General features: G+C 46.3%; 1 protein-coding gene across 2 annotated transcripts in view; it reads left to right on the forward strand.

Annotated features, from left to right (window-relative positions):
- Positions 1-22864, forward strand: part of kiaa1549la (KIAA1549-like a) — a 258910-nt gene that overhangs the window by 88835 nt on the left and 147211 nt on the right. For both annotated transcript variants that reach the window (XM_073049878.1, XM_073049879.1), the window contains 2 exons: positions 6691-6824; positions 16586-16754. In XM_073049878.1, the coding sequence (XP_072905979.1) occupies positions 6691-6824; positions 16586-16754 (303 nt within the window). The remainder of the gene's footprint in view (positions 1-6690; positions 6825-16585; positions 16755-22864) is intronic.

Raw genomic sequence — 22864 nt, forward strand, 5'->3', positions numbered from 1 at the left:
GTTACTTGATAAATAAATATGGAGAAAAAACTATTACATGAGTATATATGTGTCTATTAAATAGTTAGGTTAAAATAAGTAGTGCAAAATAAGAGAAATATAAAAGTAGTGAGGTAGTGTTCATGGGTTCAATGTCCATTCAAAAATCAGATGGCAGGAGGAAGGGAAGAAGCTGTTCTTGAATTGTTGAGTGTGTACCGTCAGGCTTCTATACCTCCTTCCCGATGGTAACAGTGTGAAGAGGGCATGTCCTGGGTGGGGTGGGGATCCCTACTGATGGATTTCGCCTTCCGAAGACACTGTTCTTCATGTCTTGATACCACGAGGGTAGTACCCATGGCAGAGCTGACTGATTTTACAAGTTTCTGCGACTGATTTCAATCTTGTGCAGTAGCTCCCCACTCCACACCCCCCCCACCCATATGAGATGGTGATGTCAGTCAGAATGCTCTCCAGAGTACATTTGTAGAAGTTTTTGAATGTTTTAGTTAGAAAACTAAATCTCCTCAAACTCCTAATGAAATATAGCCATTCTCTTGCCTTCTTTGTAGCTGCATGAATGTGTTGTGTCCAGGTTAGGTCCTCAGAGATATTGACATGCAGGAACTTGAAATTGCACACTCTCTTCACTTCTGATCCCTCTATGAGGACTAGTTCGTGCTCCCTTGTCTTACCCTTTATGAAATCCACAATTAGCTCTTTGGTCTTGCTAACGCTAAGTGCAAGATTGTTGCTGTGACACCACTCAACTAACTGGTATATCTCACTCCTGTATGCCCTCTCATTACCATCTGAGATTCTGCCAACAATGGTTGTATCATCAGTGAATCTATAGATGGTATTTGAGCTATGCCTAGCCCCACAGTCATGGGTATATAGAGAGAAGAGCAGTGAGCTAAACACGCACCCCTGAAGTTCACCTGTGTTGATTGTCAGTGAGTAGGAGATATTATCACCAATCCACACAGATTGTGGTCTTCTGGTTAGGAAGTCGAGGATCCAATTGCAGACGAAGGTACAGAGGCCCACGTTCTGAGTATGACAGTACTTAACATCCATGGTGGTGTCTACACTCAGTGACCACTTTGCAGGAGTGGAACTTGGTGTGGTCTTTTGCTGCTGTAGCCCATCCGCTGTGTTGTGCATTCAGAGCTGCTCGTCTCCACACCGCTGTTGTATGCATGGTTATTGGAGTTAACTTTGCCTTCCTACCTGCTTGAACCTGTCTGGGCATTCTCCTCTAACCTCTCATTAATAACTTCTTTTCACCCACAGAGCTGCCGCTCACTGAATGTTTTTTTTGCTTTTCGCACCATCCTCTGTAAACTCTGGAGACTGATTTGCATGAAAACCCCAGGAGATCAGCAGTTTCTGAGATAATCAAACCACATTCCACAGTCAAAGTGACTTAGATCCCATTTCTTCCCCATTCCGATGTTTGATCTGAACAACAACTGAACCTCTTGACCATGTCTCAATGCTTTTATGCATTGAGTTGCTGCCACATGATTGGCTGATCAGATATTTGCATTAATGAGCAGGTGTACAGTGGCCACTGAGTGTATAAAATATTGCCAATGTTATTACCTTGGGGTTAACACTATGTGGTCACCTTATACAAAAACTAGCTCACACTTGAAGAGAGCCATGTTAACAAAGAGCCAATCAAATAGCTGGATTCAAGTGACGTGACATCTGCTGCAGGAAAACTAAGAAGCTTCTAGAAAAATACACAAGCAGCTGTACTATTGTTTGCTTGTGACGTGCTGTGTTGTGTGATGTGGGTGACCGTGGCTTTTCCATGACCATGATGGTTCCTAGTAAATTTTTCAACAGAAGTGGTTTGCCATTGGCTTCCTCTGGCCAGTGTCTTTACAAGATGGGTGACCCTAGCCATTATCAATACTCTTCAGAGATTGTCTGCCTGGCCTCAGTGACTGTATAACCAGAACTTGTGATATGCACCAGCTGCTCATATGGTCATCCACCACCTGCTCCCAAGGCTTCACGTGACCCTGATCGGGGGTGGGGGGTGGGTAGTGGCTAAGCAGGTGCTACACCTTGCCCAAGGGTGACCTGCAGGCTAGTGGAGGGAAGGTGAAACATATAAAATTATGAAAGGGTTAGATAAGATAGAGGCCGGAAATTTGTTTCCACTGGTAGGTGAAACTAGAACTAGAGGACGTAGCCTCAAAATTCGGGGCAGTAGATTTAGAAAAGAGATGAGGAGGAACTGCTTTTCCCAAAGAGTGGTGAATCTGTGGCATTCTCTGCCCAATGAAGCAGTGGAGGCTGCCTCAGTTAATATATGGAAGACAAGGTTGGATAGATTTTTGCATAGTGGGAGAATTAAGGGTTATGGGGAAAAGGCAGGTAGGTGGAGAGGAGTCCATGACCAGATCAGTTTGATCTTATTGAATGGCAGAGCAGGTTCGATGGGCCAAATGGCCTTCTCCTGCTCCTGTTTCTTATGTTCTTGCACCTCCTTTGGGAGAGGCATAGGTGTATCTCCACACTGCCACCCAAGCTTTACTACCATTACTGGAAAATTCATTGAATAATTACACTTATATAGGTGATTATATAGAAATACAAGCAAGCATAGAAAAGTTAAATTATAAGACAAGTAACAGTTTTACAGTCTAATCCAACAGCTTTCTTCCCCTGGACAAGAGCTCAGCACCTACAGCCAATAGTCATTAAATCATAGAGTTAGTCAGCATGGAAACAGTTCCAAACCACCAGAATAATCAAGAACAGGTACTTCCCTTCAAGTATTTGGGTCTTGAACCAACAGTAGAGCAACTTTATACTTTGAAACTTTACATTGAAAGAGAGTTGCTTTGTTTTACTCTCATTGTGTTCTTTCTTTGAAAAAGTGTGTATACTATGAATTGAAGGAATGAATGGATTGAATTGACTTTATTTCTTACACCCTTCACATACACGAGGAGTAAAAATCTTTACGTTACGTCTCCATCTAAATATGCAATGTGCAATCATAGTAATTTATAATAAATAGAACAGTCAACGTAATATAGAGTACACTCAAAAACAAGGTGGCCTACAGTGAAGAGGTAATCTCTCTGACAAAGTGGTGTCATGAAAACAACCTCTCCCTCAATGTCGCAAAAATTACAGGAGGAATGGAGACGGGCTAACCCGTATTGACATAAACAGATCTGGGGCTGAGAGGGTAAACAGCTTCAAGTTCCTCGGCATCCACATCACCGAGGACCTCACGTGGTCTGTACACACCAGCTGTGTGGTGAAAAAGGCCCAACAGTGCCTCTTTCATCTCAGGCGGTTGAGGAAGTTTGGTATGGGCCCTCAAATCCCAAGAACTTTCTACGAGGGCACATTTGAGAGCATCCTGACTGGCTGCATCACTGCCTGGCACGGGAACTGTACCACCCTCAATCACAGGACTCTGCAGAGAGTGGTGCGGACAGCCAGGCGCATCTGTAGATGTGAACTTCCCATGATTCAGGACATTTACAAGGACAGGTGTGTAAAAAAGGCCTGTAGGATCATTGGGGACCCAAGTCATCCCAGCCACATTTTATTTCAGCTGCTACCATCAGGGAAGCGGTACCGCAGCATAAAAGCCAGGACCAACAGGCTCTGGGACAGCTTCTTTCACCAGGCCATCAGACTGATGAACTCATTCTCAACATGCAACAGTACAGCGAAGGAACAGGCACTTTGGCCAACAATGCCGTGCCAAACCAGCTAAAAGCCTACCAAACAGTTATCCCTCCTACCTACACAATGTCCTCATCCCTTCATTCATGTGCCAATCTAAATATCTCTTAAAAGCCTCGAATGAATTTCCCTCTACCATCATATCTCACAGTCCATTCCAGACATCCACCACTCTCTGAGTAAAAAAATTACCCCTCACATCCTCTTTGAACCTATCCCTCCTCACCTACAATAATTCAATAGTATCAAAGAATGTATACGATTTACAACCTGAAATTCTTGTTCTTTGCAGACATCCAGTAGTATCCTAGTGGGAAAGTTTGTTAACGCTGCATAATGCTGCAGGAGGCTGCTTAATAAACTATGCACCCATGTTATTACAGGAAAGATTCTAGCACAGATAAAGCAATGACTAATTGGCAGGAGGCAGAGCGTTGGAATAAAAGGAGCCTTTTCTGGTTGGCTGCTGGTGACTAGTGGTGTTCTGCAGGGGTCTGTTTTGGGACTGATTATTTTTACGTTATATGTCAGTGATCTGGATGATGAAATTGTTGGCTTTGTTGCAAAGTTTGCAGACAATATGAAGTAGGTGGGGGGGGCAGGTAGTTTTGAGGAAGTAGAGAGGCTACAGAAGGATTTAGATTAGGGGAATGGACAAAGAAATGGCAGATAGAATACAGTGTCGGAACATGTGTTTTATGCATTATGGTAGATGAAATGAAAGGGTCGACTGTTATCTAAATGGAGAGAAAATAGAAAAAAACTGAGGCTCAAAGGGATGTGTGAGGCCTTGTCCGAAAGGTTGAGTCTGTGGTGAGGATGCAAATGGAATGTGAGCATTCCTTTCAAGCGGACTAGAATATAAAACCAAGGATGTAAGATCGAGACTTTGTAAAGCACTGGTGAGGCCTCAGTTGGAGTATTGTGAGCAGTTTTGGTCCGTTGTGTTAGAAAGGATGTACTGAATCACTTACAGGAGTGTAATAACAACAGGTTAGAAGCTGTCCTGGAGCCTTGTGGTACAGATTCTCAAACTTTTATATCTTCAGCTAGATGGAATAGTTGAAACTGTTTCTCTGTCGAACTGCATAAAGCAAATGGGGCCACAATTTGAGCGGAAGGACAGTGCACGTCCCTTGACACCTCCCTGAATATCAGCCTGGATTGATGATCGGTGACTTGAACAGCCTCAGACACAGGGATATCTCCCCTGAGGCAAGATGACCTTCATTGTAAAACAAATGCAAAATCCCGCAGATGCTGGAAGACCAAAATAGAAGCAGGAAGCGCTGGGAATACTTACCAGGCCAGGCAGGGAGAAGCACAGTTAACCTAGAAATGTGTTAAGGCTGCTCCAAAAAAAGTTGCTGCTGTCCATATCAAAATTAGGTTAACTCAATCAAGTTTCTTTTCTCAAATTTCTGCTTCATGTTTCGGGATTGTTTATGGTTGTCCTTCAGTACATGAAAGTAAAGGAGACCAAAATGATTATTACACTGGACCTGATGCAACATGATAAAATACAATTAGCATGAACACAATAAAAAACTATAAAACCCCACAATAAATCTAAACACAAGAGGTTCTGCAGATGCTGAAACTCTATAGTAACATATACAAAATGCTGTTTATTTATTTATTTATCGATCGATACAGCACAGAACAGGCCCTTCCAGCCCAATGAACGTACCATCTAGCAACCCACTGATTTATCTTTAGCCTTATCACAGGACAATTTACAATGGCCAATTAACCTACTAACCGATACTTCACGCTGTCATGGGGATAACGTACAAACTCCTTACATACAGCGCTGGAATTGAACTCTGAAGTCTGATGCCCGAGTTGTAATAGCGTCGCAATTAACCGCTATGCTACCATGGTGCCGGAGGAACTCAGCAGGTCAGACAGCCTCTCTGGAAAGGAATAAATAGTCAGCGTTTTGGGCTGAGTCCTGATGAAGGTCTTGACCCGAAATTTCAAATTTCTATGGGTTCTGCAGGTGCTCCAGTTTCCCCCGTGTTGCAGAGATGCATAGTTTCGTAGGTTAGTTACTCATTGTAAATTATCCTGTGAGTAAGCTGGGATAATTGGCTGGTGCAGGTTCCTTCAGCTGGGTGGCCTCACATCATGCTGTGTCTTCAATTATGCCTTGCAGAGGGTAAATATGAGTGTTATCCCTCAGAATTTACTGAGCAGTACATTCTGGCATAAGTTATCATCCCTGAGATATTCTGGGATTTCTCAAAGCCTTTTAGGGGATCTCAGCCTGAAACATTGACTGTTTATTCATCTTCATAGATGCTGCCTGACCTGCTGAGTTCCTCCAGCATTTTCTGTGTGTTGCTCTGGAGTTGAAGCATCTGCGGTCATGGCCCACTCTCTTCTCTCCTATGACATTCTCACTTCACCAGCCTTTTCCACCTATCACCTCCCAGCTTCTTACTTCACCCTCCTTTCCCCGTCCACCTGGCTTCACCTATTGCCTTCTAGCTTGTCCCCCTTCCCCTCTCCCCGCCTTCAGATTCTGGCATCTTCCCTCTTTCTTTCCAGTACTGATGAATGGTCTCGACCCAAAATGTCAATTGTTTATTCCCCTCCATAGATGCTGCCTGACCTGTTGAGTTCCTCCAGTATTTTGTGTGTGTGTTACAATAACTATAAATATAAGAACAATCCTATAAACACAAAACTAAGTAGGGAATATGTCTTCTTGTTTCTTGATGGTATTTTCATACCCACTTGAACTTTTTCTCAAATATTAAATGTTGATTCTTGTTAATTATTTATCTATCTATTAATTATTTTGTATTTGTACAGTTTATCTTGCACATTGGTTGTAGTTCTTCATTGTTTCTATTGAATTTCTTTGTTCTAATGTAAATACCTGCAAGAAAATTAATCTCAGGGTGGTAATGATGATATACAGTATGTACTTTGATAATAAATCTACTCTGAACTTGCTCTCTCCCTCTCTGACACCAGTGCTCCAGTTTGTGAGTACCACCGACATCATCAGATTCTGCAGCTTTACCCAGACCATGGAGGCCAGACTTCAGAGAGCCTTCGAGGAAGCTGCATCTCGGGCTGCCACCTTCAAAAGTCACTTAAAAGTCCAGGTAAAACTTTCATTCGGACTTGGAATATTGTGTTCAGTTCTGTTCGCCTCTATACAGGAAGGATGTAAAAACCTCAGAGACGGTACAGAGGAGATTTCCCAGATGCTTCCTGGATTAGAGAGTGTGTCTTATGAGGATAGGCTGAGAGAGCTGGGGCTTTTCTCTTTGGAGCAAAGAAGGATGAGAGGTGACTTGATAGAGGTGTACAAGATGATAAGAGGCATCGATTGACTGGATAGCTTAAGATTTTTCCTAGGGTGGAAGTGGCTAATATGTGGAGGTATAATTTTAAGGTGATTGGAGGAAAGTATAGGGGTACTTATACTTTCCCTATACTGACAGTATAGGGGTAAAACTTTTACACAGAAAGTGGTGGGTGCATGGAACACTCTGCCAGGGTGGCTATAGAGACAGGTACATTAGGGACATTTAAGAAACCCTTAGATAGACATAGGGATTGTAGGAAAAATGGAGAGCTATGTGGGAGGGGAGGGTTAGATCGATCTTAATGTTGGATAAAAGATTAGCACAACGTTGTGGACCAAAGGACTATTCCTGTGTTGTAATGGTCTATGTTCTTACCATATCGTGAAATGCATTGTTGGTATCAAATCTTTTCAGCCAGGGTTGTATTAGGCAGCCCATAAATGTCACATGCTTCTGGCAACAACATAGCATGCCCACACTCACTCACCCTCACTGTACATCTTTGGACTGTGGGAGGAAACCAGAGCACCCAGAGGAAGCCCATGCTGTCATGGGGTGAACGTAGAAACTCCTTACGGACAGCAGCGGGAATTGAACCACTATGCTACCTTGCCACCCCACAGCTACACAACGATAATCACTACCTCAGTATGCCAACACGATGACCACTTTGAACTTCAATGCACTTACAATGAATTACACTGAATTTCAGGCTTGTACATGGTGACATATATGTACTTCGATAATAAAATTTACGTTGAACTTTTTTTTATTTGCCTAATTGTGATTTTTTAAATAATTTTGTATTATTTGTGGGGTTTTTTCTTGTGAATTTTGTGTATCTGAGCACAAGAGACTCTGAAGATGCTGGAAATCCAGAAGAACACACAAATGCTGGAGGAACTCAGCAGGTCAGGCAGCTATGAAGCATCTTGGCCTGAAACATGGACTCTTTATTCCTCTCTATAGATGCTTCCTTACCTGCTGAGTTCCTTCAGCATCTTGTGTGTGTATCTGATTCTATGTCCCTGTGATGCTGCTGCAAGTAAGTTTTTCACCGCACCTGTGCAGACATGGACTTGTGCACGTGACTTTAATCAGTCTCTAATTGGATGTTAAATTGCAGCACTGTGTGGAAGTGACAGGGAACTAGTGGAAACGTGCTTTCAAACAACCAGCCCAATAAAAGTGCCGTGAGTAGTTCCCTTCCCTGCAGTGTAATGCTGCCACAGAGAACACACCATCACAGTGATATACGTGGGCTGTACAAACTTGATTAAATACTTTCCAATTTAAGTATATAATCACACTTGATTTGCTACCCTTAAGAAAATTAGGAATGTATCCATAGGTTTTCTAAAGTCAACATTTCTTTTGGAAATGCCATTAGCTATTTTCGTGAGACACAAGATTTTGCCGATGCTGGAAGTCCAGAGTAACAGACTCAAAATGCTGGAGGAACTCAGCAGGTCAAGTAGCATTTATGGAAGGGAATAAACAGTCGAAGTTTTGGGCTGAGACCCTTCAACAGGACTGATGATACCAAAGTCCACACCCCATCCTCCTGCTGTTGTAACAGGGAAAGGATTCCCCTTCTCCTTACCTACCACCCCATGAGCCTCCGTGTCCACCACATTTCTTCTTCTTCTTCAGCCCTGTACCTTTTCCACCTATCACCTCCCAGCTTCTTACCTCATCCCCCCTCGTAGCTTCACACACTTTTAGTGTGTATGTGCAAGTGGGTGAACATGAGTGTATGTGTGTGTGCACAAGTGGGAGAATATGAGTGTGTGTGTGTACTTGTTCAAGTGTGCGAGTGGTGTGTGTGTGGGAGAGTGTGAGTGCATGTGTGTCCACAGGCCGGAGAGTCTATATGTGTACGTGTCTACATGTGTGTGCAATTGGGAGTGTGAGTATGTGTGATTGTGCGAGAGGTGAGTGAGAGTGTGTATTAGTATGCCTACTTCTCAACAATGTAAGATTTTCTCCGAAACTCTCGCACATATTCTGCTCACATCTGGATTTAACCACTGAATGTGCTAACAGCAAGTGTGCTGCTTTGCCAATGAGGGCACATGCTTATGCCGTGCTCTCTCATGGGAAGTGGGCAATTAATATCCACACTCACTGCCTGGGCAAGGAATACTGAATCAGCAGAGACCTGCACATCTCATGAAAAATGAGGAACCGCATTATACCTTGCACAATGAGCATGCTTTATGTTAAAACTGATGCTTAAAACCTATACTACGAGTAGTTAAAACAGCCCAATGCATCACCAGCACCAGCATATCCACCATCAAGGGCATATAAGGAAATAACAGGCAGATGGACAAAGCAGAGTCAATGGATGTTGTTTACTTGGATTTTCAGAAACCTTTGACAAGACGCTGAACAAGATAAGAACCCATGGTATTAGAAGAAAGATACTAACATGAATAGAAGAGTGGCTGACTGGCAGGAGCAAACAGTGGGAATACAGGTGGCCATTTCTGGCTGATTGCCAGTGACAAGTAGTGTTCTACAGGGGTCGGTGTTGGGACCGCTTCTGTTTACATTGTTTGACAAAGATTTGGATGACAGAATCGATGGCTTAGTGGCTTAATGATGATACAGAGATAGGTGGAGGGGCATGTAGTGTTGAGGCAGCAGGGAGTCTGCAGAAGGACTTGGGCAGATTAGGAGAATGGGCAAAGAAGTGGCAGGTGGAATATAGTGTCAGGAAGTGTATGGTTATGCACTTTGGTAGAAGTATAAATATAGACTATTTTCTAAATGGGGAGAAAATTCATGTATCAGAGGTGCAAAGAGATTTGGGAGTCCTTGTATAGGATTCTTTAAAGGTTAGTTTGCAGGTTGAGTCAATGGTAAGGAAGGAGATACAATGTTAGCTTTCATTTTGAGAGGACTGGAATGTAAGAGCAAGGAGGTGAAGCTGAGACTTTATAAGGCACCGGTCAGAGCACACTCGGAATGAAAGGCTTGACGGATGGGGGGCGTTTGATGGCGCTGGGCCTGTACTTGCTGGAGCTTCAAAGAATGAGGGTAGGATCTCATTGAAACCTCACAAATGTTGAATGGTCTATACAGTGTAGATGTGGAGAGGATGTTTCCTATAGTGGGAAAGCCTCAGAATAGAGGGACATCCATTTAGTACATCGATAAGGAGGAAATTCTTTAGACGGGGTGGTTAATCTGAGGCAGTCATTTCCATGTTTGGATGTGGAGGCCAAGTCATTGAATATATTTAAAGTGGATGTTGATAGATTCTTGGTTGGTCAGGGCCTCAAAGGTTTTGGGAGAAGGCAGGAGAATGGGGCTGAGAGGGATTATAAATCAGCCATGATGGAATGGTAGAGCAGACTTGATAGGCCGAGTGGCCCAAATCTGCTCCTGTATCTAATGGTCTTATGGTTTTATATACAGAAATGTGTTAGAAATGGGCCAGTAACATCATGAGGGATCCCACCCACCCTTCTCAAGGACTGTTTGTCCCACTCCCATCAGGGAGGAGACTACGTAGCATCCACATCATGAACAGACTCACTAATCCACTAACCCACCTCGCCACACGCCCAACCACCATTACTTTACCATTTCCTGTCAGTCACCTTGTGTACAGACACTCCTGTGCCTAACGTCACTTTATGGACATCCAGTCAAGCTGTGTATATAAGCTACGTTATGTATCTATATTTATTTTGTTTTTAAAAAATCATTATTTGTGTTCTTTATCTTATTGTATTTTTTGTGCTGCATCAAATCTAGAGTAACAATTATTTCATTCTCCTTTACACTGTGTACTGGAAATGACATTAAACAATCTTGAATTGTGAATGCTGAATCTTTAAAATTGATCTCATTCTCAGTAAATTTCATTGTCTATCATTACCAGGTGAATTTGTGCGCAAAAGCATTCAGACATGGTCAAGAGGTTCAGTTGTTGTTTAGATCAAACATGAGAATGGGGAAGAAATGTGATCCCAGTGACTTTAACCATAGAATGATTGTTGGTGCCAGACGGGGTGGTTTGAGTATCTCAGAAACATCTGATCTCTTCAGATTTTCATGCACAACAGTTTCTAGAGTTTACAGAGAAAGCTGTGAAAAGCAAAAAACATCCAGTGAGCGGCAGTTCTGTGGGGAAAATGTCTTGTTAATGGGAGAGGTCAGAGGAGAATGGCCAGACTGGTTCAAGCTGACAGGAAGGTGACAGTAACTCAAATAACCACACGTTACAACAGTGGTGTGCAGAACAGCATCTCTGAATGCTCACCACATTGAGCCTTGAAGTGGTTGGGCGGAAGATCATGAGCGTTCATGTGCGTAAATAAAAAGTGCAAAAGATGAATAATGAAGCAGGGTTGACAGCGCTATTCCCTGGGTGTTAAACAGCAGAGGGCATGGGTTTAAGGTGAGAGGGGGAAAGTTTAGAAGAAATTTACAAAGAAGGCTTTTTACAAAAGATCTGGTAGGTCCTGGAACATGCTGCCCAGGGGAGGTGATGGAAGTAGGTACAACAGCAGTTGAGGTAGAACAATAGCAATGCAGAACAAAGTGTAGTGTGGGTAAATGTTAAAGTGCAGGATCATAATGAGGTGGATTGTGAGGTCTAGAGTCCATCACATTGTACAAAAAGTCCCTTCAAGTTTCTGTATAGATCAGATGGGATTAGTTAGATTAGCATCAGGGTCGGCAGAGATATGGTGGGCCGAAGGCCTGCTCTTGGGCTGAACTTGCACCACTTCAGATGTGCTCATGACATTGTTTCAAAGTGAATTGTGTTAAGGTGACCTCAGTGTGGTGAACTAGATATACCTGTCTGACTGCTCCTGTGGCTCCTCCCAAGACCCTGCTGACTACCCCTGTGGCTCCTCCCACAGACCCCTGTATAAAGGCGACTGTGGCCTGCTGCTCTCCCTCATTTTCCCCAGGATGTAGTGTTGTTCTTCAGTCAATAAAAGCCGATATCTCACTTCCTAAGTCTCGGCGTGAGTTATTGATGGTGCATCAATTTTATTGACTGAAAGTTACAACATGGAAACTGTTTTACGCCCAGAACGCCTAGACTTGGACCCCCGAGACCCTGGAGCAGCTCTTGCCTTTGAACACTGGCTGGTGTGCTTCCAATCGTACTTAGAGGAGGTTCGTGCCACCGACTCGGCTGTTCGGCACAAACTTCTCTTCTCGAGGGTCGCCCCAAAAGTTTATTCGTTCATCAGGGACATATCCACCTACGAGGAGGCGCTTGCCGCCCTCCGAAGACAGTACCTGCGGCCAGTAAATCCAGTTTATGCACGGCACCGCTTGGCAACACGAAAACAGCGGCCTACGGAGTTGACTGCTGAATTTCTCCGCGAGCTACAGACACTCGCGCGGGCTTGTGAGTGCCCAGCGCTCACAGCGGAACAGCATAAGGAACTCTTGGTCCGAGATGCTTTTGTGACTGGGGTTCGGTCAGTGTGTATCCGCCAGCGGCTGCTGGAAAAAGCTGATCTTACCTTACGCTCCGCGATAGAGATGGCCGATTCGATAGAGGCTGCGCAGTTGTACGCCGAAGCAGTCCAGCTGAGCGATTCCCCGGTTCCGAGCGAATTCGCCAATGCCGCTGCCTGTCGCGGTATCTCAAACCCCACGAATTCGCCAGGTATGAAACTCTGTTACTTTTGTGGGCTTCTGAAACATGCCAGGGACAGCTGCCCGGCGCGCGAAGCGACGTGTTCCAGCTGTGGGAAGAAGGGCCATTTCGCCAAGGTCTGTAAATCTAAACCGCGCCCGGGGTCGAGCAGCGCTGCGTCTGAGACCTGGGGGCCGCCATTTTGCATGACCGGATGTGGACAACCATCTTTGCCGGCGTCACCAGGCCCCGCCCCCGCCTCGCCATCTTGCATGCCCGGATGTGAGCAGCCAACTTTGCCGGCGTCACCAGGCCCCGCCCCCGACACGCCCCGTTCTACATTGGCTTCCGTGACCCTCGATCAAAGCGCTCCGCACCAGCTCGCAAGGTCGATGATGGACATCCTGGTGGAGGGGCACAGGACTAGCTGCCTGTTTGACACGGGCAGCACTGAGAGTTTTATTGACCCGGCCACAGTGAAACGCTGCGGACTCGTGACACGGCCGGTCCGTCAGAAGATCACCTTGGCTTCAGGGTCGCATTCCACAGACATCCGGGTGGGTTGTGTAGCAACATTGGTGGTGCAGGGCACAGAATATCGGAACTTTGCGTTCCTGGTCATGCCTCGGCTGTGCGCACCTGTGCTATTGGGGCTGGACTTCCAGAGCCATCTCGAAAGTGTGACTATGGCATATGACGGGCCCCACCCACCACTCACTGTCAGGAATCCTCAGTTTGGTGGGACTTCGCCATATACTCCGTTACCACACGCACATACACCCCGAACCCCACATCCCGCCCAGCACCATGTCGATAGCTGTGCTGCTGACACTATTTGCAACCTCTCCACCCTCAAGATCCCTCCCCCATCGCTGTTCACCAACCTGACCCCCGACTGTAAACCTGTGGCAACTAAAAGTCGGAGGTACAGTGCGGGGGACAGGGCCTTTATTCATTCAGAGGTGCAGCGGCTGCTCAGGGAGGGGATCATTGAGCCAAGCACAAGCCCATGGCGGTCCCAGGTGGTCGTTGTTCGGACTGGGCAGAAACATAGGATGGTTGTGGCAGCTCCCCATCCGCCCAGAGGACCGCCCCTACACCGCCTTCGAGGCGGGTGGCAGGCTCTATCACTTTCTGCGCGTCCCATTTGGTGTCACAAATGGGGTCTCGGTCTTCCAGAGGGAGATGGACCGGATGGTGGACCAGTACAAACTGACGGCCACATTTCCCTATCTAGATAACATCACCATCTGTGGTCGCGACTGGTCGGACCATGACGCCAACCTCCAACGTTTTTTCCAGGTGGCCGATGCTTTGAACCTCACTTATAACAAGGACAAGTGTGTGTTCAGAACCACACGACTCGCTATCCTTGGGTATGTCGTGGAGAACGGGGTCATTGGCCCTGACCCCGACCGTATGCGCCCCCTGTTAGAACTCCCTCTTCCCACTACTCTCAAGGCCCTCCGGCGGTGCCTGGGTTTTTTTTCCTATTACGCCCAATGGGTTCCCCATTACGCAGACAAGGCCCGCCCCCTGGTCAAGTCTACCACCTTTCCCCTCTCTGCCGAGGCCCGCGCGGCCTTCAGCTGCATTAAAGGGGACATTGCCAAAGCAACGATGCATGCGGTAGACGAGACCATTCCCTTCCAAGTAGAGAGTGACGCCTCTGACGTCGCGCTGGCTGCTACCCTCAATCAGGAAGGCAGGCCAGTGGCGTTTTTTTCTCGTACCCTTCAAGGCTCTGAACTTCGGCACTCCGCGGTGGAGAAAGAAGCCCAAGCCATAGTGGAAGCTATTCGGCACTGGAGGCACTATCTCGCCGGCAGAAGGTTCACCTTGCTGACCGACCAGCGCTCGGTTGCGTTCATGTTCAGCAGCCAACAGCGGGGCAAAATCAAAAATGATAAAATTTTGCGATGGAGAATGGAACTCTCCACCTATACTTACGATATCCTGTACCGGCCTGGCAGGCTCAATGAACCGTCTGATGCCCTATCCCGGGGACCGTGTGCTAGTGCCCAGCTCGACCAGCTGTATGCCCTTCATGCCCAACTTTGCCACCCGGGGGTCACCCGTTTTTATCATTTCATTAAAGCCCGGAACCTGCCGTACTCCCTGGAGGACATCCGGACGATGACCAGGGACTGCCAGATCTGCGCTGAGTGCAAACCGCACTTCTACCGTCCTGACACTGCGCAGCTTGTCAAGGCCACCCGCCCTTTTGAGCGACTGAGTATTGACTTTAAGGGCCCCCTTCCCTCCACCGACCGCAATGTCTACTTTCTCAGTATTATTGACGAGTACTCGCGATTCCCCTTTGCCGTTCCCTGCCCCGACACTACTACCACGTCGGTCATAAAAGTCCTGCGCCAGCTCTTCACACTGTTCGGATATCCCTGCTATGTCCACAGTGATAGAGGGTCCTCCTTTATGAGTGACGAGTTGCACCGGTTCCTGCTTGCTAGGGGCATAGCTACTAGTCGCACCACGAGTTATAATCCCCGGGGGAATGGCCAGGTGGAGAGGGAGAATGCCACAGTGTGGAAGGCCATACTTTTAGCCCTTAAGTCACAAGGGTTGCCGGTCTCCCGATGGCAGGAGGTCCTCCCTGAGGCACTCCACTCTATCCGCTCCCTGTTGTGTACGTCCACTAATGCCACCCCTCATGAACGCTTATTCTCTTTTCCCAGGAAGTCTGTCACTGGGACCACCCTGCCAGTTTGGCTGACGTCCCCGGGGCCAGTGCTGCTGCGTAAACATGCGAGGAGTAATAAGTACTCACCACTGGTCGAGAAGGTTCACCTCCTGCATGCTAATCCCCAGTATGCCTACGTGGTCTTGCCTGATGGGCGGGAGGACACGGTCTCTGTCCGCGACCTGGCGCCCGCCGGAGCAGCAGACCACTACCCCAAGCACTCCACGGTAACTATGCACCCTGTACCCGAGGTGACTCCGCGCGCACCGTGCCCCACACAGACTCCGTATGCGTCTGTTCCACGGCCCTCGCTCATACGCGAGGGATCCCTGACACCTCCTGTTGGGACAGAATTAACCCACTCTCCGCCTTCGGAGCACACACCACCTCCGGCACCTGTGCCGTCATCACCTCCGGCTCCTGTGCAATTGCAGCCGGAGCTACGTAGATCGCAGCGAACGATTCGACCACCTGATCGACTTAACCTGTAAATATGCTTGGGAATTTTTTTTAAACAAAGGGGGGGTGAATGTGGTGAACTAGATATACCTGTCTGACTGCTCCTGTGGCTCCTCCCAAGACCCTGCTGACTACCCCTGTGGCTCCTCCCACAGACCCCTGTATAAAGGCGACTGTGGCCTGCTGCTCTCCCTCATTTTCCCCAGGATGTAGTGTTGTTCTTCAGTCAATAAAAGCCGATATCTCACTTCCTAAGTCTCGGCGTGAGTTATTGATGGTGCATCACTCAGCAACCTGGACAGAGTGAGATCCTGTTTGACTTGCAGGACGTGGGGACTGTAAGCCCCTACTGTGGATCGTTGGGGTCTCCCTCACTCCTATTTGTGACATTTACTGGGAGCGTTGCGGACGAAGGGCCCAAAGCATTGTTGAAGACCTCCACAATCTTTGTGACCCATTACTGTCAGGAAGGAGGTACAGGAACATCAGGACTAGGACTACCAGACTGGGTAATAACTTCTTCCCTCAGACTGTGGGCCTAATGGATACCCTGCCACCTCCGAGGTCCCATCACTTGGATCGCAAGCTGTACGCTGTTTACCAATGCTGTGCATTATGTGTGTTTTGAATTATATTCTACTAACTTATTTTTGTTAATATTTTGTTTTGTGTGATATATGTTTTGTAGGTGCACTGTGGTTCGGGGGAACATTGTTTCATTTGGTTGTATATACGTACAGTCAGACGGATGACGATAAGCTTGAACTTGTTTCCCCGCAGATTTTGAACACGTCGGTGTTGGAGAGCTCCACGGCGGTCTCCATGGTCTACATGGTGAGGAATCAGAGCGCGCTGCTCAATGGCACCACTGCCAGCGGCCTTCTGCATCACCTGACACCTGCCGAGCTGGGATACTACCTCGCCTACCCCCCTCTGACCCTGGCTGAGCGTAAGTAGCCTCCATCACCCTTCACTTAGTCCGGCGTTTGAATCTTAATGCTGAAAATTGTGTGTTAATGTCGTGCAGTTTGGGGTCAAAGCACTTCTGGTGGTATGTGATTTAAGGCTTCTGTGTCTTCAGCCCGACCCGTGAACACTACCTCACTATATTCCCCTTTTTTGCATTATTTTGTTATTTTTATATACTTCTTTTTGTAACTTATAGTAATTTTTTAATGTATTGCATGGTACTGCTGCTGCTAAGTGACAAATTTCATGACATACTGTGAGGCCTTCTGATGGTCGGGGTCAACTATGGACTTTACATCCCAGCTGTTTACGCGATACCCAAGCCAAAGCAGTACGATATGAAGAGCAAGCTGTTGCCCATGCACCGGGCTCCCCCTCTCCACACAGCTGATGAATCCAAAGGAATGGCAGAGTTTGGTACAATTTGGCACCAGCGATGTCGCAGGAGTTGTCAGTCAGCATTGAACTCAACGTAGGACTGCCTTAGGGACTCCAGCTCCGGATTTTTCCTCAGAGATTACTCTCGAAGCCTTCACCATGAGTGGGTACAGCTGCAAGGCAGTAGCGGTTTGAGATTAGAGTTTTCCTTCTCCTAGAGGAGTTGCCAACCATGGCTGACAAATCCCATCTGCCGGAAGAGACTGGTTTTAAGGTGGAAGTAACCCACCTTTCTTTGCCCCTTTCTGCTGCTGGTAGAATCAGTTCCACTGGGCTGAGTAGCTAAGCCACATGTGAAGGCCAGGAACCGGACTTGGTTGTCAGACGCTATTTGAGGCACACGCCATTGGCAGCATTTAATAGGTAGTTGGAGCTTGTCCTCTTTACCACCTGCGGCTATGATAACATGCTGTATGTCAGTAGTGATAAACCTGATTCTGATTCTGGCGGGAGGGTGGAGAAGAGGCAGTGAGAGGTGTTGACAGGGCCTCTGGAGGGGAGGGAGGCTGGTTTCACTGAGTCTGCAACTCTTCACAGTCTGAGAGATAGAATCAGAATCAGGTTTAATACCACTGACATATATTGTGGAATTTCCTGTTTTTGCAATACATCAAAAAATGGTTAATTTCAATAAGAAACATATATTAAAAATTAAATAAGTAGTGCAAAAAAAGAGGAAAAATAGTGAAGTAGTGTACGTGGCTTCATTGTCCATTCAGAGATCTGATGACAGAGGGAGAAGCTGTGATACCAAGTTGTGATGCATCCAATTGGATGCTTTCTGTGGGGCACCTATGAAAATAGTGAGGGCTGCAGGAGACATGACAAATTTCTTCAGCCCTTTGGATGATTACCATGCCAGGATATTACAGGATCTGGGACTGACGTAAGTAATGGAGCTGAAGTTTAGATCTGCTGTGGTGGAAGTGACTGCAGGGTCTGTTTGACTTATAAACGTGCCTAACCTTGTTTCCTAGCGCCGTAGCAGTGAAGAAAATACTTGTGTCACCAGCAACGTATACACTAGGAGTAAATTCAAATTTTCCAAGCTTTATTTGCATTATTATGTTTCCTTAAATGCAATTAACTATAATTTAGGCACTAATTAAAAGAAAGAAAGTCGGATGGTATTGGAATCATGAAGAATGTTGGATTTGCAGATGCATTCACTTGCTTCCTTAAGCTCATCACCCCTACTGAGGCATAGGCCACCGAAAGCAGCTCGATGGAGTCCTCTGTCGTGGGCTAGTCTTTCAAGTTGTCCCTAGGTGTGGTCCATCTTCAAAGATCCTTCTTAGATAGATAGATAGATAGATAGATACTTTATTCATCCCCATGGGGAAATTCAACTTTTTTTCCAATGTCCCATGTCTTCTCCCAGGGATGAGGTTTTTGGAGGTTTCTGTAACAAAAGAGCTTCTGTTGGTGTTTCTGTAGCTCTGGGATGGCATTACTAGTCCCATGCCCAACCCTGCTCCTTTCACAGCTGAGCTTGGGACCGTCCATGGTGGAGTTACCTCAATGCACTGTTCTTTCACCTCAGATGGTTGAGGAAGTTTGGTATGGGCCCCCAAATCCTAAGAACTTTCGAGAGGGGCACAATTGAGAGCATACTAACTGGCTGTATCACTGCCTGGTATGGGAACTGTATCTCTCTTAATCACAGGATTCTGCAGAGAGTGGTGCAGACAGCCCAGCACATCTGTAGTTGTAAAAATTCCCATGATTCAGGACATTTAAAAAGACAGGTGTGTAAAAAAGGCCCAAAGGATCATTGGGGACCCGAGTAACCCCAATCACAATCAATTCCAGCTGCTACCATCCGGGATGCGGTACCGCAGCATAAAAGCCAGGACCAACAGGCTCTGAGACAGCTTCTTGCACAAGGCCATCAGACTTGCTAATTCATGCTAATTTGAGTGTATTTCTGTTACATTGATTGTTCTGTTTATTATGAATTACTATGATTGCACATTTAGACAGACGTAGCATAAGGATTTTTACTCCTCATGTATGTGAAGGATGTAAAAAATAAAGTCAATTCAATTCAATTCACCTCTGCTGGGGCATAGACTGCCGACAACAGTTCACCTGAGTCCTCTGTCCTTGACCAGACTTTCAAGTTGTTCCCCGGTGTAACCCATCTTCTAAGATTCTTCCTCTCCCAGGGATGAGGCCATTGGATCTTTTGTTGGCGTAGCTCTGGGTTTTTATGGGATGGGGTTGCTAGTCCCCTGCCCAAGCCTCTTCCTTTTGCAGCCAGGGTGAAGCCGCAGAGGCGGGTGCTGGATAATTAAGACAGTGCTTCTCAGTAGGGAGGGTTATCAACGTTGAAGGAGTTTTCTTAACGCACGTTCCTGATTAAATAATGTGCACAAGATTCCTTAAACTTTTGGAAGTGCAGGCATTAAAAGAACACCTGATTTTCACATTTGTTTATACAGAAAAAGATATAATTTGCAGTCCCATAGTGTCTCTCTACAATGTCCCCAGTTAGGTTGCAGTTAATGCACTACTTTAAAGGCAGGTCCATGAACACCTGAGATTCTGTAGATGCTGCACCATGATCTGGACCAGCTGGGGAAAATGTCAGACAGGATTTAGCACAGACAAGTGTGAGGTTTATTTGTTTATTTACAGTAGTTAGAGAGGCAGCATGGAACAGGCCCTTCTGGCCTGACGAGCCACATCGCCCAACAAACCACCTGGTTACCCTCGCCCAATCACGGGGCAATTCACAATGACCAATTAACCTACTGAACGGTATGTCTTTGGAGCGTGGGAGGAAACCAGAGCACCTGGAGGAAACCTATGCATTCACGGAGAGGATGTACAAACTTCTTACAGACGGCATCGGAATTGAACTCTGAACTCCGGCGCCCCTTGATGTCATCACATCACACTAACCGCTGTGCTACTGTGGCACTCTAGTTGTTGCACTTTGGGAGGGTAAACCAGGGTAGAGACTTACACGGTGAATGTTCGGGTACTGAGAAATGCAGTAGAACAGAGGGATCTAGGAATACATGTCATTGATTCCGTGAAAGTGACATCACAGGTAAATGGGGTCATAAAGAGAGCTTTTGGCACATTTCCCTTCATAAATCAAAGTATTGAGTAAAGGAGTTGGGATATTATATTGAAGTTGTATAGGACATCAGTGAGGTCAGATCTGGAGTATTGAGCATGGGAGAATGAGAGGAGATTTCATGGAGGTAGACAAAATTACGAGGGGTCTCGGGTCACAAGCCCTGGTTATGCAATCAGTGACACCTGAAGAGTATCGATAATGGTGGGGGTCACCCATCTTGTAAAGAAGAAGGTAATGGCAAACCACTGCTGTAGATTTGCCAAGAAGAACCATGGTCACAAGACCATGATGACCCACATCATGCAATGTGGCACATATTGAAGATGATAATAAATAGGGTAAATGCAAGCAGGCTTTTTCCACTGAAACCTGTGAGACTAGAACTCAGGGTCATTGGGTAAGGGTGAAAGGTGAAGTATTTAAGAGGAAACTGAGGGGGAACTTCTTCACTCAGAGGGTTGTGTGAGCCTTCTGTTGATATTACAGTACTGTGATGTATTGAGCTGAGTCTGTAGCTTCTTATGTTACCCGTACATTCGAATTGCATTACCAGATAATGATGCAACCATTCAGGACACTTTCAAGCCTGTAGATGCATTGGGCAGAGTCAACTACATCACATAGTGTTTTAGACCTGAAATGTTAACGGTCGTTCTTCTCACAAATGCTGCCTGATCCACCATTTCCAGCATTCGCAGAATTTATTCCTTAATCCTCAGACACAGGAGCAAGGGAACCAATCACTGAGTAACGTCCACAAAATGCTGAAGAAACTCAGCAGGTCAGGCATCATCTACAGAGAGGAAAAAACAGTTGACGTTTTGGCCCAAGCCCTCCATCGGGGCTGGAAAGGAAGCAGGAAGAAGCCAGAATAAGAAGGTGGGGAAAATACAAGCTGTCAGGTGAGGCCAGGGAAGGGGGAAAGAAATGTGAAGCTGGGAAAGGATAGACTTTCTGTTGCGAGTTACAGCAATTAAAGGACATTCTTCTCCATTCAGTAAAGAGGCTGAACTTGATTCTGAAAACTGCAGGCTGTTCCCCATTGTGAGCAAGGGGACATGTGCAAAGTAAGCTCCTATAAACAGGAAAGTGATTCCAACCAGAGGCACAAGAGATTCTGCAGATGCCCAGAGCAACACACACAAATGCTGGAGAAACTCAGCAGGTCAGGCAGCGTCTACGGAGAGGAATGAACAGTCGATGTTTCAGGATGAGGCCACTCAGCTACCTTCCCCTTCAGTTGGTCTCATCTATCAGCTGCCAGCTTGCATACCTCACCCACCCCTCACCATCTTATTCTGGCTTCTGTTCCCTTCCTTTCCAGTCCCAATGAATGTTAACTGCTTATTCCCTCCATAGGTGCTGCCTGACTTGCTGAGTTCCTCCAGCATTTTAAAGTTCAAAGTAAATTTATTATCAACATATGCATATGTCACTATATACTACCGTTTCGCTGAACTCCTACGCTCGGTCCGCCAGAAAAAGCAGGATCTCCCAGTGACTACACATTTTAATTCCACATCGCATTCCCATTCTGATATGTCTATCCATGGCCTCCTCTACTGTCAAAATGAATCCAAACTCAGGTTGAAGGAATAACACCTTATATACCAGCTGAGTAGCCTCCAACCTGATGGCATGAACATTGACTTCTCTAACTTCCGTTAATGCCCCTCCTCCCCTTCTTACCCCATCCCTGACATATTTAGTTGTTTGCCTGTTCTCCATCTCCCTCTGGTGCTTCCCCCACCCTTTCTTTCTCTGAGGCCTCCTGTCCCATGATCCTTTCCCATGATCCTTTCCCTTCTCCAGCTCTGTATCACTTTTGCCAATCACCTTTCCAGCTCTTAGCTTCATCCCACCCCCTCCAGTCTTCTCCTATCATTTTGCATTTCCCCCTCCCCCCACTACTTTCAAATCTCTTACTATCTTTCCTTTCAGTTAGTCCTGCCGAAGGGTCTCGGCCCGAAACGTCGACAGTGCTTCTCCCTATAGATGCTGCCTGGCCTGCTGTGTTCCACCAGCATTTTGTGTGTGTTGTTTGAATTTCCAGCATCTGCAGATTTCCTCGTGTTTACTACCCTGAAATTCATTTTATTGAGGGCATTCAAGGAACACATTAGAATCAATGAAAAATAAGATGCCATGGTAGCATAGTGGTTAGCGTGGTGTTTTTACAGCTGGTGACATCGAAGTTTGAAATTCAATTCCCCATCCCCTATAATTCAGTTTGTACGTTCTTTCTCATATCTGTGTGGATTTCCTCCAGGTGCTCTGGTTTCCTCCCACAGTCCAAAGATGTACCGATTGGTAGGTTAATTGGTCATTGCAAATTGTCCTGTGATTAGGTTAGCGTTAAATCAGTGGGTTGCATGGCAGGGTTGATGGGGGGGGGTGGGGGGGGGGGGCTGGGTGGGTTGGAAGGTCCTGTTCTGTGTCTCTAAATAAAACAAAATAAATAAAATAAAAATACAAATGCTGGCAGAACTCAGCAGGCCAGACAGCATCGGCCCGAAACGTCGTCACTACCTCCTCCCATAGATGCTGTCTGGCCTGCTGAG

Source organism: Hemitrygon akajei, chromosome 6 (genome assembly GCF_048418815.1).
Source record: "Hemitrygon akajei chromosome 6, sHemAka1.3, whole genome shotgun sequence".
In the NCBI taxonomy this organism is placed as follows: Eukaryota; Metazoa; Chordata; class Chondrichthyes; order Myliobatiformes; family Dasyatidae; genus Hemitrygon; species Hemitrygon akajei.